Consider the following 14790-nt stretch of genomic DNA (forward strand, 5'->3'; position numbering starts at 1 on the left):
GATTGGCTTTTATCTCCCACGAAGAAACGCCCCCATGTTTCCGGCACTCTGATTTCACAATGGAGAGAGACTTAAAAGCCTGAGATTGTAGCTCCTGGTGAGACTTCTGGCTTGTCAGACTGTTGTAGATGTATATTCATTATATCACAGACGTTTTGTGCTGTGGATCATAAAAATTCTACTTACAGCACCTTTAACTCTATGCAATGGTTAATTACTGGACAGATATCCAGTGGAAGTCTCGTGAAACAGTTGTTAAGTTGTCCATGACATTTTATTGTTCGATTTTATGAATGGCAGCAGAGCTATAACAAGAAGGCACTGCAGCGTATTAAGTGTGTTCTGAAAATGTTACCTTGGCTAATTGTGTTTACCCAGGGCTGTTAAAAAAAAAACTTGACGTCCGTTCCCACTTAAGAGGATGTCTCAACACCCTGGAAGATAAAGCTCAATACTGTGCACATTATAGCTTCATCACCTTGATAATGATGTTCATCCACCACTGAAATCTCTGCCAACCATAAACCAAAGTGAGCAGTGTCGTTAAATCTGCATATAACCCATAAGATACCCTGATCGTCAATTGAATATACTGTGATGTTCTGTCCATCTTAATTAATTTGAAAATGAAAATGATACTGAACACTGCGGTTGAACGCTAACTATATAGCTCAAAATGATGTATGATGGTTCTGGTAACCGTTTGTTCTGTATGGGGCTGCATAGCAGCAGAACGATTAGGGTGCTTCTGCTGACCACTGGCAAAAGTCCCAGCAACTTTCAGAAAAATGAGCAGGTGCATGGTTAACCTGGCGAAGGCATGGCAACAGTAGGTGTTTGTGCAGGTGGCGTGATGCCCTGGGTAACGTTTTACTGAGAAACTTTGGTTTCTACCACCTAATGTGGATGTTGCTATTTGAACATTGTTGCAGACCGTGTAATTCTTTTATGGAAACGGTGTGTCGAGAGAGCAGTGACGTCTTTCAGCAGGTTGACATGAAGGCAACATGGTTCAGGAGTGGTTTGAGAAGCACGACTTTTAGGTGTTGACGGGATCCCAATTTCCTCAGAAACAAGAAGACCCACCCCACAACTTCCAAAGCTTTTAAGAACTTGCTAGCGTCTTTATACCGAATACCACAGTGCACATCCTGAGGTCTAGTTGAGTCCATGCCTCGATGGGTCAGGGCTGTTTTTAAAGCACATATTAAACAGGTGGTCATATTCTTGTGACTGTCGGTGTGTACAACTCGTTCATTTAAGCAAAACTGTGTTTGGCTTGCGTGGACATTTTTGGGGGATTAACACAACTGCATCTCACGTTTGGTCCTTGTAACTGCAGCAGCAGCAGCTGCTAGAGTGTGATAAGTGCCGCAACAGCTATCACCCGGAGTGCCTGGGTCCCAATCACCCTACCAGACCCACCAAGAAGAAGCGAGTCTGGGTATGAATTTGCACCACTGTTCCTTATAACATACTTCCACCCTCTCACCTTTATGTAATTTTCACAGCTCTGTCAGTACATTATGTTCACATATTTCTCTCCTACACCTCCCTTTGTTCACACATTTCCTAGCCTCTTGAGAAAGTGCCACTTTCATCCTCGTGCCCTCTCAGACGCTGTATTTATGAAGACGTTTTACTTCTGTTCCACTTCGACGCCATTTCTGTTCTTTAAGCAACTGCTTGTCATGTTCTTGGCAAGTCACAATTTTCTCTGTGTCCCTTTTATTCTTAGGTTTGCACCAAGTGTGTGCGCTGTAAGAGTTGTGGAGCCACAAAACCTGGGAAGTCCTGGGACGCCCAATGGTCGCATGATTTCTCCATGTGTCATGACTGTGCCAAACTTTTTGCTAAAGGTGCGCAACAAGCACAACAAAATGTGAATGCAATGCACCATTGCAGTGAGTGACCAAAACATCTTTTCATCATCCTTGCTCTCAGGGAACTTCTGCCCGCTGTGTAACAAGTGCTACGACGACGACGACTACGACAGCAAGATGATGGAGTGCGGTCGCTGCAACCACTGGGTTCATGCCAAGTGTGAAAATCTTACAGGTTGGTAGGACAAAGACGAGCCTCACAGAAGAAGCCAGAGGTTCTTGAGTTTAGTTTCCAGCAGCGTATTGCACTTCATTTGTCATTTTTCATTTGTCACTGAGCAGATGATTGACAGGCCATCCTGCAAGTACTGTCATGCCAATGAGATGCTGAAAGGCAATAATGGTAATAATGGGAGCAATAATGACCTGTCATTTCCCCGCTCCTCAGATGAAATGTATGAGCTGCTGTCGAAGCTGCCAGAGAGTGTTGCCTACATGTGTACCAAATGTACCGAGCGCCATCCAGCTGAGTGGAGGACAGCCCTGGAGAGGAAGCTTCAGAGTTGCATTCGCCATGTTCTTACTGCACTGCTCAACTCCCGCACATCCACGCACCTGCTACGCTACAGACAGGTCAGAGGCGCATGTCCAAACTGTAACCATCCGGTGTCAGTGCTGCCATATTGATAACATTTGTTTAGTTTAACAATGGAGGTTTTGGCGTATGATTTAGTTTTATTAATAGCAGACTTCACGTCCTTTTAAGTATTGTGAGACAGACAGGTTTTTCGACGAACGAGTCAACCTTTTTGATCAAGCCTAAGAGGCACAGACCTGTACACCGTGGAATAAATCCATTTGAGATGCGGCCTCATCTTATCTAACACAGTGGCCAGAGCTTTACCTTTTTATTCTGCAACAGGCGGTGAAGCCTCCAGAGCTTAATCCAGAGACGGAGGAGAGTCTTCCATCACGTCGTTCCCCAGAGGGCCCAGATCCTCCCGTCCTGACGGAAGTCCCTCCCACACCTCCCAGTGACTCCCCTCCAGACCTGGAGTCTGTTGAGAAGAAGATGGACCAAGGCCGTTACAATTCATTGGTCAGTATTTTTGGAGTATCACTGCTTGTTTACTGTGAGAATTCTTAAGTGTATAGTTAAACTAAGTGTGTGAACGCATTTACAGCACATTATTGAGAACACGTTCGTCATCCATCCAAGTTAACCAGAGGAAAACAGATTATAAGTGGATAAACGTCATGAAAAGTTTGTTCCAATAACTTGATCCAGGTTCATAGTAGTGAATGTTAATCTCAGGATTCAGCATGAGATAATGGGTCTGTCGGGTCTTGCAGCCTGAGCCCATTCGAGGGACGTGTACTCATAGAAAACACAGGGAAGATAATGAGATGACCACCTGTAGCCCTTCTTACAAGAATATTATATTGGTACTTGAATATACATCAGCCAAAAACATTAACATGGCTTTAAAAACAAGTAATCACTTTGAAGCAGCAACTGCTAAGTACTTCTATCATAATTTGAACCACTTTCTCACCTGTTAAATGCTTTTAGAGGATCATAATGTTACAATGTAGTTAACTACAAATAACATGATGATCCAGAGGCTGACATGGACATACATTTTAATCAATGTTCCAAAGACTATCATCATAAATTCTGTTTCCCCCCACCTATCTCTCTTTATTCTCCGTGGCTTTATTGAGAATGCATGGAAACCAACATCCATGCATAATTCATGTATAGGCCTAATGCAATATCTTGCATATTTGTGTAACATCAGTCAACAGTATATATTTATGCCTAAAGGAAACCCAAATCCAAGGTTTGCTGCTTTTTTGAATGCATGATAGACACAGTGAATAAATTGTAATTTCTGAGCATTAGCCAACTCAAACTATAAAATGAACCATTCAATCTGTGGACATACATTGCCCTATTCCATCTGACAGTACAGACAGCATCAGTATGCCCCCCCCCCCCCCCCTCCTCCATCAGCACTTCACAGTTTTAACGATCTCCGTCTGCATCTGCATTTATCCCCTAGCTGGAGTTCAGTGACGACATCGCACGAATCATTCAGACAGCCATCAATGGTGATGGAGGCCAGCCTGAAAGCAGGAAAGCCAACAGCATGGTGAAGTCTTTCTTCATTCGGGTAAGAATCCTGAATCAACAGCACCACTAGAGACGCCGGAGAAGTACAGTGAAACTCATACTTAGTCACAGTGATAACAGAGATTATTTGTCATCACTACAGTTTAAAGTTCATAAAGTCATGTGACAGTATGTTTTGTCACATTCAGCTCTTTGCGAGTGCTTGAATGAGCCACTGTGGAAACTTCATTAAATATTTAGCTTTTTTTTTCTGTTACAGCAAATGGACCGAATCTTCCCATGGTTCAAAGTGAAAGAGTCCAGGTTCTGGGAAAGACAAAAAGTTTCTGCCAAGTGAGTGCAAATACATGAGGTGATATGATTACATGGTGTCCAGTGTGTGATCTGAGAAACTCATTACAGTTGCATAAGAGGCGTAAAAACAGAAGATCACGATTTTATTACTATTGTTGTTTTTTTATGCTTAAAATTGTAATCATAAAACCTGGAAGTCAGCGTTGAATCAGAGCCTCCCAGCAGGCTGTTTTGTCAGTTTTAATATTATTGTGACGATTGTGACGTACCATTGTTTTCTAAACTTGTAGTTCAAGTTATGTTTGTAATTACAGAGAAGAAAATTTGACTTTAATACTTCTGTAATGCGAGCTGTCCCAAAAACCCTGGGGAACAGCACTTCTTCAGAACTACTGCTCTATAATTATTGAAATGAAGACTAAGATGTGGTTTCTCTTAAAGGAGCTGTATCATCATATTCCTATAGGAAGCAACCAGAAAGCAGTGAACTAATATTTATAAAAATGTGTGGGCTGACTGTACTGTAATATGTAGTGAAAATACCAGACCGATTATAGTCAGACTTTGTTGACCGTAGTGTGACCTGATGAGGCGATCACAACGAAAATGCTTTCTCAAGGGAAAAAAGATTTAAAAAAACCAAAAAACCATTACAGTGTGATTATTAAAATATATGTTGTCTTTATTGACAAAAACAGTTAATCAACACTGATTAGTTGACAGCTCATCAGGCTTAGATAAAGTTTATCTCCAATTGGCTCAACGGTGTTGCCAGTCATAATTTAAAAAGTTTAAGATGATATAAAGATGAACCTGATTCACATCAACAATATAACAGATATTAACACATTCAGAAATTAAAGCATTTCATCTATTCATTTAACATTACATGAATAAATATATTTAAAAATTTTTATATGATGAGAGTAAATATTTCCAAAAAGTTGGGACAGGTTCATGTGTCATCGTGTAGCATCCTGTCATGTGGTAATGACTTTCTTTAAATTTGGTGAAGAAATGCGGCCCCATACTTGTTGGATTGAGGTTTATAACTGCACAACATTCTTTCCTGCATGAAAAAAAACAAAAACCCCTAAAGATCAATTTTGGATTTAATTTCATCCCAGTTTTCCTTATTCCCCAGTTCACTTTCAGCTCGCCGTGGCCCCGAAGGGAATCAAGTATTATTAGATTGTATTCATATACGACCTCTTCTTTGCATGATGAAGCCTTCTGGTTAAAACCATTGTGAAATATCATGTAACCTTCAACAACAGCTAAACAGTCTAACTTAAACCTCACTGTCCCCCAACTGTTGTTTTGTTAGATTTGGATATTGGATATTGGATATTCATAGATTCCCTACTGAGGCTTTCCTGATACTCCCTTGTTCACACTCTCTCATTTTCACCCGTTCACTATTCACCCTGTGAGTTCATAATTAGCTGTCAACTTTCCCAGACCATTTATTCTGCCTCCACTGCAGGCTTTGTGGGATTCAAACCACAAGTGTCACATTTCACTTTGAGGTCCTTTGATTCACATTTGTGGCCTATTTGTGGCTTACGTGTCAGTTTAAATGATTGCATTATGTATCAGCATTCAAGCAAAGGAAGCCAATGATCCATGCACTGGATCCTGTACCCACCACTGGATTGATCTGTGCTCTGATGTCTATTCTCAGTCTCTCTCACACCTGCAGTTTTGAGGCCCAGTTGAGTGTTGGGGGTAGAGTACGGTACAACAATGTGAACTCGACAAATGTCACACAAAACAGGCACACTGGAGTGCCCCCAGGTTGCATGCCGCCTCCCTGGTGTACGAAGAAGTTTGCGGTTCTGAGCAAAATAAATATGTTAATTAATGTTGACCAAACTTTAAGTTTTTTGTTTTTGTTTTTTTTTAAACCACATTATTCATGTTCTTGAACTGGCTTTCAGAAAAGCACAGGTTGTTACGATTCTACCTATATCTGTGGTTTGATGGCAGAGTCGTTTGGCTCCATTAAAAGTTGTAAACCCTCTTAATGATTTGTTGTCTTCCAAGTGCTCTGGTATTGCTCTGTTGTTTGCCCTCGGGCTTTTGCTATGGGAAAACCACAGCTAAACATTTTGCCCGAGTACATTTGCTATTAAAAGGTCGTCAGTCGATAGCGTCTGTGTTTGTGTGCCGTTGTCTCCTAGCAGTGGGCTCCTCCCCAACGCTGTGCTGCCGCCGTCCCTGGATCACAACTACGCTCAGTGGCAGGAGAGACAGGAGCTTTCCCGTGCTGAGCACCCCCAGTTCATGAAAAAGATTATCCCAGCGCCCCGGCCCAAGACACCCGGTGAACCAGATTCCCCAGCTTCATCTCCACCTTTGCCTCCTTCTTTACCCCCACCACCCCCTCTCCTACCTGGTAAAACGGACCACATATATTTAGCTTATATATATATGTGTGTAGCTGTACATCAAGCCAGTGCTGTTGATTTATTTAAAGGCATACTCAAAGTTTGGTTTGATGTTTTCTCTTCAGATCGTGAAGACAGCCCTGAGCTCCCGCCTCCACCAGGCGTGACTGATAACAGACAGTGTGTTCTGTGTCTCAAATATGGAGACGAGAACACTAACGTGAGTCAATAGCAATTCTCAACTTTTACACTCGGGAAGATGAATGTGTGTGACTTACAACACCACTGGTTTTTTTTTAAAATATATTTCTTTTGTTTCAGGAGGGTGGCAGGCTCTTGTACATCGGTCAGAATGAGTGGGCCCATGTGAACTGTGCGCTGTGGTCTGCTGAGGTGTTTGAAGATGATGACGGCTCCTTGAAAAATGTTCACATGGCTGTTCTCAGGGGAAAGCAGCTGGTACGGCCCAATACTTTTCCGTTCACCTGCTCCTTTCTTTTATGTATGCTTTTTTTAAAATTTCACACAGAGTCCTAAAATCTGTTGTTTTCTGTTCAGCGCTGTGAGAAGTGTCAAAAGCAAGGGGCCACAGTTGGCTGCTGCCTCACTTCTTGCACCAGTAACTACCACTTTATGTGCGCTCGCCAATGCCACTGTGTCTTCCTGGAAGATAAGAAAGTCTACTGCCCAAAGCACCGGGACCTGATCAAAGGAGAAGTAATGACTCTTTTTTTTGCTGTATAATTAAATAGTCATTAGTACATTTAGAGCGCACCATGGGGCAAAATAGACCCAGGAGCTTGAAACTTGGCTCATCTTTAAAATCTGTGCAAGTGTCTCGTGCAATGAACCCTTTCAGAAAGTGTCACTTGATGTTATTAATTTTTTACTTGTGTACTCTTTCTTTAGGTGGTGTCTGGATTTGAGGTGACCCGCAGGATTCTCGTAGACCTGGAGGGGATTAGTCTCAGGAGGAAGTGGCTGGCAGGACTTGAACCTGAAAATGTTCATATGATGATTGGTAAGTTAACTTGCTGGTGAATGGTGGTCAGTACAATTAATTACCAGCATAATTTAAATGATTCTATCATCACCGTTCCAGGCTCCTTGACCATTGACTGTCTGGGGATCCTGACTGAACTTTCAGATTGCAAACGCAAACTCTTTCCTGTGGGATATCAGTAAGTAGTTTTCTCCTGTTTTGTTATTTCAAATTTTATGAATCTCTATTCCCTCTACAACTAAAGCAGATTTGTTTTGGGCCTGAAGAAACCGAAATTGCCAAGTAAGAGAAGCCAATCTAAGGTAACTCGTTTCTCTCCAGGTGCTCAAGAGTGTATTGGAGTACGTTGGACGCTCGGAAGCGCTGTGTATACACATGCAGGATCCTCGTTTGTCACCCTCCTGTGGCTGAGTCTGAAATAAAGAACATGATGGTTCCTGAGGAGAATCGCACAATAGCACACAGTCCACCTCCCCTAACAGGTAACGTGCTGGCCTTCCAGAGTTTTGATATGCTACAATTGCTACCATCAATGAGATTATTATCTATTGAAAGAAAAACTAAATATCACCCGTTTTCATATTTAGACTTTCCTGATCCATTTGAATCACCAAGACGCTCTGACACCCTCTCACCCACCAACACACCTAAGCTCAGGGTTTACACCAGGAACCGACACCCCAGCTACCCCCCATGTCAGCGCTCTTTGGGCCCCAAGCCCATGCCATCTCCAGGTAACAGTATTGCTCCATCGTTTGACTAAATGTGATGACACATTTGTTTATTTATTTTTTACCTTTCTTGTAAAGTCACCCTAATTTGTATAACGTTCCTTTTTCTTTTCCAGGAGGTACCTCTCAGCCCCAAAGCCATGAGATTGTGACAGTGGGTGACTCGCTCGTAAACTCCAGCATGCGGAACATCGACTCCCGCCGTCACAGCTCCCCTTCTCTCTCGCCTCCACCCCACCAGCTCAACAGACAGAGAGCAGTAACCTCTTTGCCTCAGATTTTGTCACGGCCCCTCACGTCTCCCCCACCCCTCATCCCGTCCCCTGCCCGAGACCCCGAGAAGTCCAAACATCCCAGCAAAGACTCAAAGTGCACAGCGCAGAGAGATGATGAAAGGGGGAGACTGTTTTCCACAGATAGGAACAGGCAGCAGTTTTCTAGAGAACAAGGGTTAAGAGAAGCCGACAAGGGGAGAATGTCAAGCCGAGACCAAGCTTCTAAAGATTCTGACAAGAATAGATCAGCAAGAGAAAAAGACTCTGACAAGGGCGATATATCAGCCAAAGAGACAGACAAGAGGAGATCACTGAGTAAAGACTCGGGTTTGAAAGAATCCGAGAGGGGAAGAGCTCTCAGTAGAGATCCGTTAAGAGATTCAGAGAAGGGGAGACAAGCAAACAGAGACTCTGACAAAAGGAGGCATGCAAGCAGAGAGTCGAGCATAAGGGAAACAGATAAGAGTAAATCATCCTCCAGAGATCCCAGCTATAGGGATGTAGACAAATCTAGGTCACTCAATAGAGATACAGGACTGAGGGACTCTGAGAGGCATCGGCAATATAGCAGGGAAATGGGAAAAGACTCAGGCCATAGTAAGGACAAACTGTCTAGCAGAGATTGTGACAAAGTTCGACCTCCTTCAAGAGATTCCAGTTATAGAAGCACAGACAGAAACAAAGAGTCGGGCTCAGGGAAGGACAGTAACCCGAGCAATCAGTCTAAGCATACTGGAGGTGAGGGCAAGAGTTCAAGACTGACACCTGCTTGCTCAGGCCAATCTTCTCCTCCTGTAGGAACTGCCGTTCTCACAGGTCATCAGAGAAGTGGTGGCAGCAAACAGGCAGATAAGCAAGGGAAGCATGGGAGTAAAGACCAGCATGATGTTTCTGCAAGTCTCAGTTTGTTGCCTCACCACCGGTCCACTCCCACCTCCAACATGATGCAGTGCAAGGACAAGCCCAGCTCAGGGAAGGAGAGTAGTGGTGGCACTGGGAGTGTAATACCATCTTCACATCATAAAGAGTCTATTGTTGGGAAATCTGGCTCACCGCAGCCTTCATTTCATAAGTCCAATACACGGAAATCAAATGATTACTCATCGGGTGCAGCCACAGCACCGGCCCCAAAGTCCATGTGGTCGTTGAGGACATCGGGGGACAATGATGTTGGAAAAAGAGGCTCTGTTCACCTCTCTTCTTCAACTTCAGCCTCAGCTGCCAAAGACAAACACCCCAAAGTTAAGACAGCAGGCAGCAGAGACGTTTCCAAAGACCGCGATAGAGAAAAGACCCTTCAAAATAGCAACATCAGCAACAAAATCCCTCGTCTTACCAATAACAATAAGGCTACTGGCAGCATTAACACACATGCCACAAACCCCAGCTCTCACAACAGCAGCAATAGCAAAGCTCCAGTGCTAGGAAACAGCATCAAAGCTCACGGGAAAGCTCAGGGGGAGAAACATGAGAACCAGGGAGGGGACATGTCGTCCTCAAAGAGCAGAGAGAACCTCTTGTGTTCCGCAAGGAAGAACAGCTCCGGTCTGGACAGTTTACAGCAGGCTGGTTTAGCCCCAGAGAAAGGACTGAAGGCCTCTTCTCAGTTGCACACCAAACAGACAACTAACCAGCTGCCATTGTCCTCCAGGGAGAAAAAACAACCTGTTAAATCCCTCACTGCAAATCCCCTCAAGACTGATATCAAGACAGACCCCAATGGAACCAGCGCTGTTGGTGGGCTATCTTCCTCAGCCGTACCCACAACCACTGCATCCACTGTTCCTCTATCCACTGTCAGCCACGGTTCCCGGCGTCCTGCCCACTCTGCTCTCTTATCCTCGCCCTCTGCCAGCAGCAGTGACAGCTCTGAATCCGACACTCAGACGCAGCCAGAAGACCATCATCCACACAAGCAGCACTCGTGCAGTGATCTCAGAGATCACCACAATCTCCTAGCTCATGGCACTGAGGACGAGGGTGATGGCCCCGAGGACGAACATGACAGAAGTATTGAGGATAAACATCATGAGGACGACAGTGATGGATCGGGGTCAGCCAAGCGGCGTTACCCTCGGCGCAGTGCCCGTGCTCGCTCCAACATGTTTTTTGGCCTCACGCCCTTCTATGGGGTCCGCTCATATGGCGAAGAGGATCTAGCTTTCTACGGTAGCGGGGATGGACCAGGGACTTTGGTGAAGAGGAGGACGAGCGGGCGCAAAAAGTCGGCTGAGGGCCAAGTCGATGGGGCAGACGACATGAGCACGACATCGTCGTCAGGGGACAGCGGAGAAGATGACGACAGCGGAATGAAACACAGGGGGAAAGACCCTTACTATTACAACTTCACCAGAACAATAATTAACCCTAGTGAGGGCCTGCCATCTATAGAAGGGTTAGACCAGTGCCTGGGACGGGGATCTCAACTTCAGCGCTTCCTGAAAGACGAAGAGCAGCAACAACAGAGGTCTCAAGAAAAAAGTGAAGAGGACATGCTGAGTGCCTTGTGAGTACACACATTACTGTCACAGGTTTTAACTCAAATATTCGTTTATATTCATTTGATATCTTTGATTTTGATAACCGGTAGTACTGCATTGCACATTTTTAAAAACACTGACATTCTATTTGGTATTATAATTTAATCGTCATAAAACCATTTGCAACTCATGGTACATTCAGTCCACGTCAACTGTTGTTAGCAGTGGTGCTCTTAATAAAGGAGTGTTACAGTTTTGTACCAGAAGGTGGCAATATGTTGAAAGATTTCTAGTGTTGGCTCTAGTCTTATTCAGATTTTTTCAAGAGGTCTGGAGGGAATTTAATTAGAGATGATTCCTGTCAGTGGAATGAGGGGAAAAAACGGTCATTGCTGAAGGGATGACACTTCTTCTCTACTTATCTACTACCCACTAGTCCCATATACAGCAATTATTTGTTAAAAACAAAACATTTTTGCCAATAAATGACATCAGTTTTAAAGTCGTCTTGTTATTTGATTGTACATTTCTTATATCTATTTGCATATTTTAATGAAATGAGTGGATTTATAAAAGGAATAAATGTTAATAGAAAATCAAACACAGCAAAAAAAAGTAGTGCTGATCATTTAGCTGGGTTTTAATCTGGGTTTTATTCCTTGAAATATTTACAAATACTATGATGATGGCATTGTATTTAACCACAATTATGCTAATGTTCTGTTGTAATTGAGTAACGCCTTTTGTCGTCACTGACCTGTTGACTCTGCTATCTTCAACAGGACAATAGGCAAGCAAGATATTGGCCAGCTGGACGGAGTTGACGATGGCTCGGAAAGCGACACCAGTATCTGCACCACCAGCACCACGACCACGACAGCCACCTCCTCATCTGCTCCACATAAAAGCGCTCCCAAGAGAAGGGGCAGAGAAAGGCACACCGACAAATCCGACTCCCATGAAGTGAGTAAGGAGACCGACAACAGCAGTGGAGCAGTGAGTGGAAACACGCGAGAAAGCCGGAAGAACCAAAAGGAAAATTGTCTTCCTGTTGGAGGTGGAGTAAAGTCTCAGCAACAGAGTCAAGGTCAGGATCCTCTTGAAGCCCAGCTGTCCCTCAGCACAGACCTGCTCAAATCAGACTCGGACAACAACAACAGCGACGACTGTGGAAACATTTTGCCATCAGATATCATGGAGTTTGTCCTAAACACACCTTCTATGTCTTTGAACGCTCTGGGTCAACAGTCTGAACCTTCCTCCTCAGAGCTGCTGCTAGATGAGGGCTACGTTGGGGTGGACGTCAACAGGCGTAAAGACATTTTGTTTGACGACTTCTCCCAGCCATTGCCCAGTGCTGAAAGTGGAGGGGTTGTAGAGAGCAGTGTGAACAGCTCCATATCTGTAGAGGAGCCATATCTTCCTCTGGAACTGCCCTCTGACCTCTCAGTCCTGACCACACGCAGTCCAACCGTCAACACAAATCAAAACCACAATGCTGGGAGTCTCATCTCAAATACCGCTGACCGAAGCATGCTGGGAATGAACTCGGATCCCGAGGCTATCAGTGGAGAAAAGAGTGGGGACAAGAAACAAACAGGTCCCGGTGTGTCACCCTCAGAGAACCAGCACGAGGCTTCAACTTTGGGAAACAGAGACACACAGGTCACAGAAGGTCACATGACTCCAGAACAGTTTATTCCCAGCCCTGCCATTGGCCAGGTGGTTGAGCCTGCAGCCAGCCAAGACGCTCCCAGGAGTTCTGGTACTCCTGGTTTGCCGAGCTCTCCGTCTCTGCCTCTGCAGAGTCAGAAGTTCATCGCAACATCAGCTGCAACTTCGGGCTGTCCCAGTCCAGTACCAGTCTCCGGACCATCGCAGACTCAAGTTTCCAGCCCAGCAGTCATCAAACCAGGTCCTGACAAGCTCATTGTGGTCAACCAGCAGTTCCAACCACTGTATGTTCTTCAAACGGTCCCTAATGGCGTCACTCAAAAAATCAGTGCCACAGGAGTGATGGACACCAGCTCTCCGACAGTGCTCAGCTCCATGACACTCACCACTGGGCTGAATACAGGAATATCGTCAGCCCAGTCAATATTTCCTGCTGGAGGTAAAGTCCTGGGAACAATGTCTCACTCCACTCAGATTCACACTTTCACAGGATCCGCCCAAACAGGCTTCCAGGCAGGAATCCCCAGCACCACTTCGGGTCTTCTTATTGGTTTACCCACTCAGCCCCACGACCAGCCACAGATTCTTGTTTCAGAGGCGGGCCGAGCGCATGAATTAGTTCCCAGTGTTGCCATAGTTTCGAGTCCTTCCTCCCTCACTTCCTCCGCGACAGTCCTTGCCTCTGCTCATGGCAAGAAGAGGCCCATTTCTCGTTTGCTGCCAAGAAAAAACAAAAGGTTGGCCCGCTCCCGTAGCCAGCCCACTCTGGCTCCATCTGAAGTCGCACCCCCCAACATGACCCTCATCAACCTGTCTTCACCTCAGATTACTGCAAGCATCCCTGGCCAACCTGGTAGTCTGGTTGAGTTAAGCAGCCTCTCCTCTGCCCAACGCAAAGTTCCTAACATTATAAAGAGAAAGCCAGGAGGGGTAATGTACTTGGATCCTACTACTCTCCTTCAGCAGAGGATTCCTGGTTCAGCCCAACCTGGTATCATAAGTCATGATTCTTCTACTCATCTGCTGCCTTGCACAGTCTCTAGCCTCAACCCTAGTCAGTCTGTGTTGAATGTTGTGTCTGTGCCCCCTAGTGGCGCTGCTGGCATACTTGCACCGGGATCAGTCTCTCTCTCCACTCCTGTCCTCAGCTCCACTGAGATCACAGGGCCCATTAGCAACCTCCTTTTTAAGGCAAGTCCTCATGGCTTGGGCCTGTCAGATCAGCCAATGGTCCTCCAATCAGCGGGAGGTGGTCCTCTGATGTCACAGCTTAGCTCCTCTGTTCAAACATCCATAGCCAGCAGCATCTGCGTACTGCCGTCCCAGCAGACTATCAGCATGGCTGTCAACCAGCAAGCAGAGACAGAATGCAGTAATGTCCACTTACAGCAGCAGTCTGTTAATAGAGTCCAGAAACTGGACCCTGGCCCAACTAACAAAGTTACTTTAGCTCCCAGCCCGTCTACCCTTCTCAGCCCTGCCAAAGGACGTGTTGTTGGAGTGTTCACCCAAGCACCAACCTCTGCACACTCCCAGAGCAGCAGAACAAATCCTATTTCCCGATCATCAGAGCACAGACCACCGCGCTCCACCACATCTGCGCCAGGAACGGAGAAAGGCAAACACAAAGCAAAGAGAAGCAGACAGAGTTCAGATGTGAGTGGTGGAAAGAAGCTGAAGCCCTCTCAAGTCCATGAGCATCACAGCAATCCTGCAGGACTGCATCCATCCTCAAACCCGAGGTGGGAAAGCATTTCTCTTTAGGCTTCAGTTGTTTTGCAGACTGTATTTTTGCACATTTGCATATCCTCCAACTTACTCTGTTTAAACTTCATTTGGAGTTATTATTATTACTTTTTTGCTTGCTTTACACTAGCTCGGACACAGAGATGTGACATATGTCATCTGTACTAATATAAATTAAAATAACTCTGCAACTTAATAAGAGCACTTTACAATCTCCTTCTAAAACTTGCCAATTAT

General features: G+C 45.0%; 1 protein-coding gene across 1 annotated transcript in view; it reads left to right on the forward strand.

The window, feature by feature from the left end:
- Nucleotides 1–14790, forward strand: part of kmt2a (lysine (K)-specific methyltransferase 2A) — a gene marked incomplete at its 5' end in the record, with an annotated part of 36435 nt that overhangs the window by 18678 nt on the left and 2967 nt on the right. The window contains 17 exon segments of the mRNA XM_080508837.1: nt 1343–1444; nt 1739–1859; nt 1945–2058; nt 2272–2456; nt 2746–2922; nt 3890–4000; nt 4220–4293; nt 6438–6652; nt 6770–6864; nt 6966–7103; nt 7203–7361; nt 7554–7665; nt 7747–7825; nt 7969–8129; nt 8235–8381; nt 8495–11159; nt 11916–14549. Of these exon segments, the coding sequence (XP_080364963.1) occupies nt 1343–1444; nt 1739–1859; nt 1945–2058; nt 2272–2456; nt 2746–2922; nt 3890–4000; nt 4220–4293; nt 6438–6652; nt 6770–6864; nt 6966–7103; nt 7203–7361; nt 7554–7665; nt 7747–7825; nt 7969–8129; nt 8235–8381; nt 8495–11159; nt 11916–14549 (7289 nt within the window).

The sequence above is a fragment of the Blennius ocellaris genome (assembly GCF_963422515.1).
Source record: "Blennius ocellaris genome assembly, chromosome: 2".
Taxonomy (NCBI): domain Eukaryota; kingdom Metazoa; phylum Chordata; class Actinopteri; order Blenniiformes; family Blenniidae; genus Blennius; species Blennius ocellaris.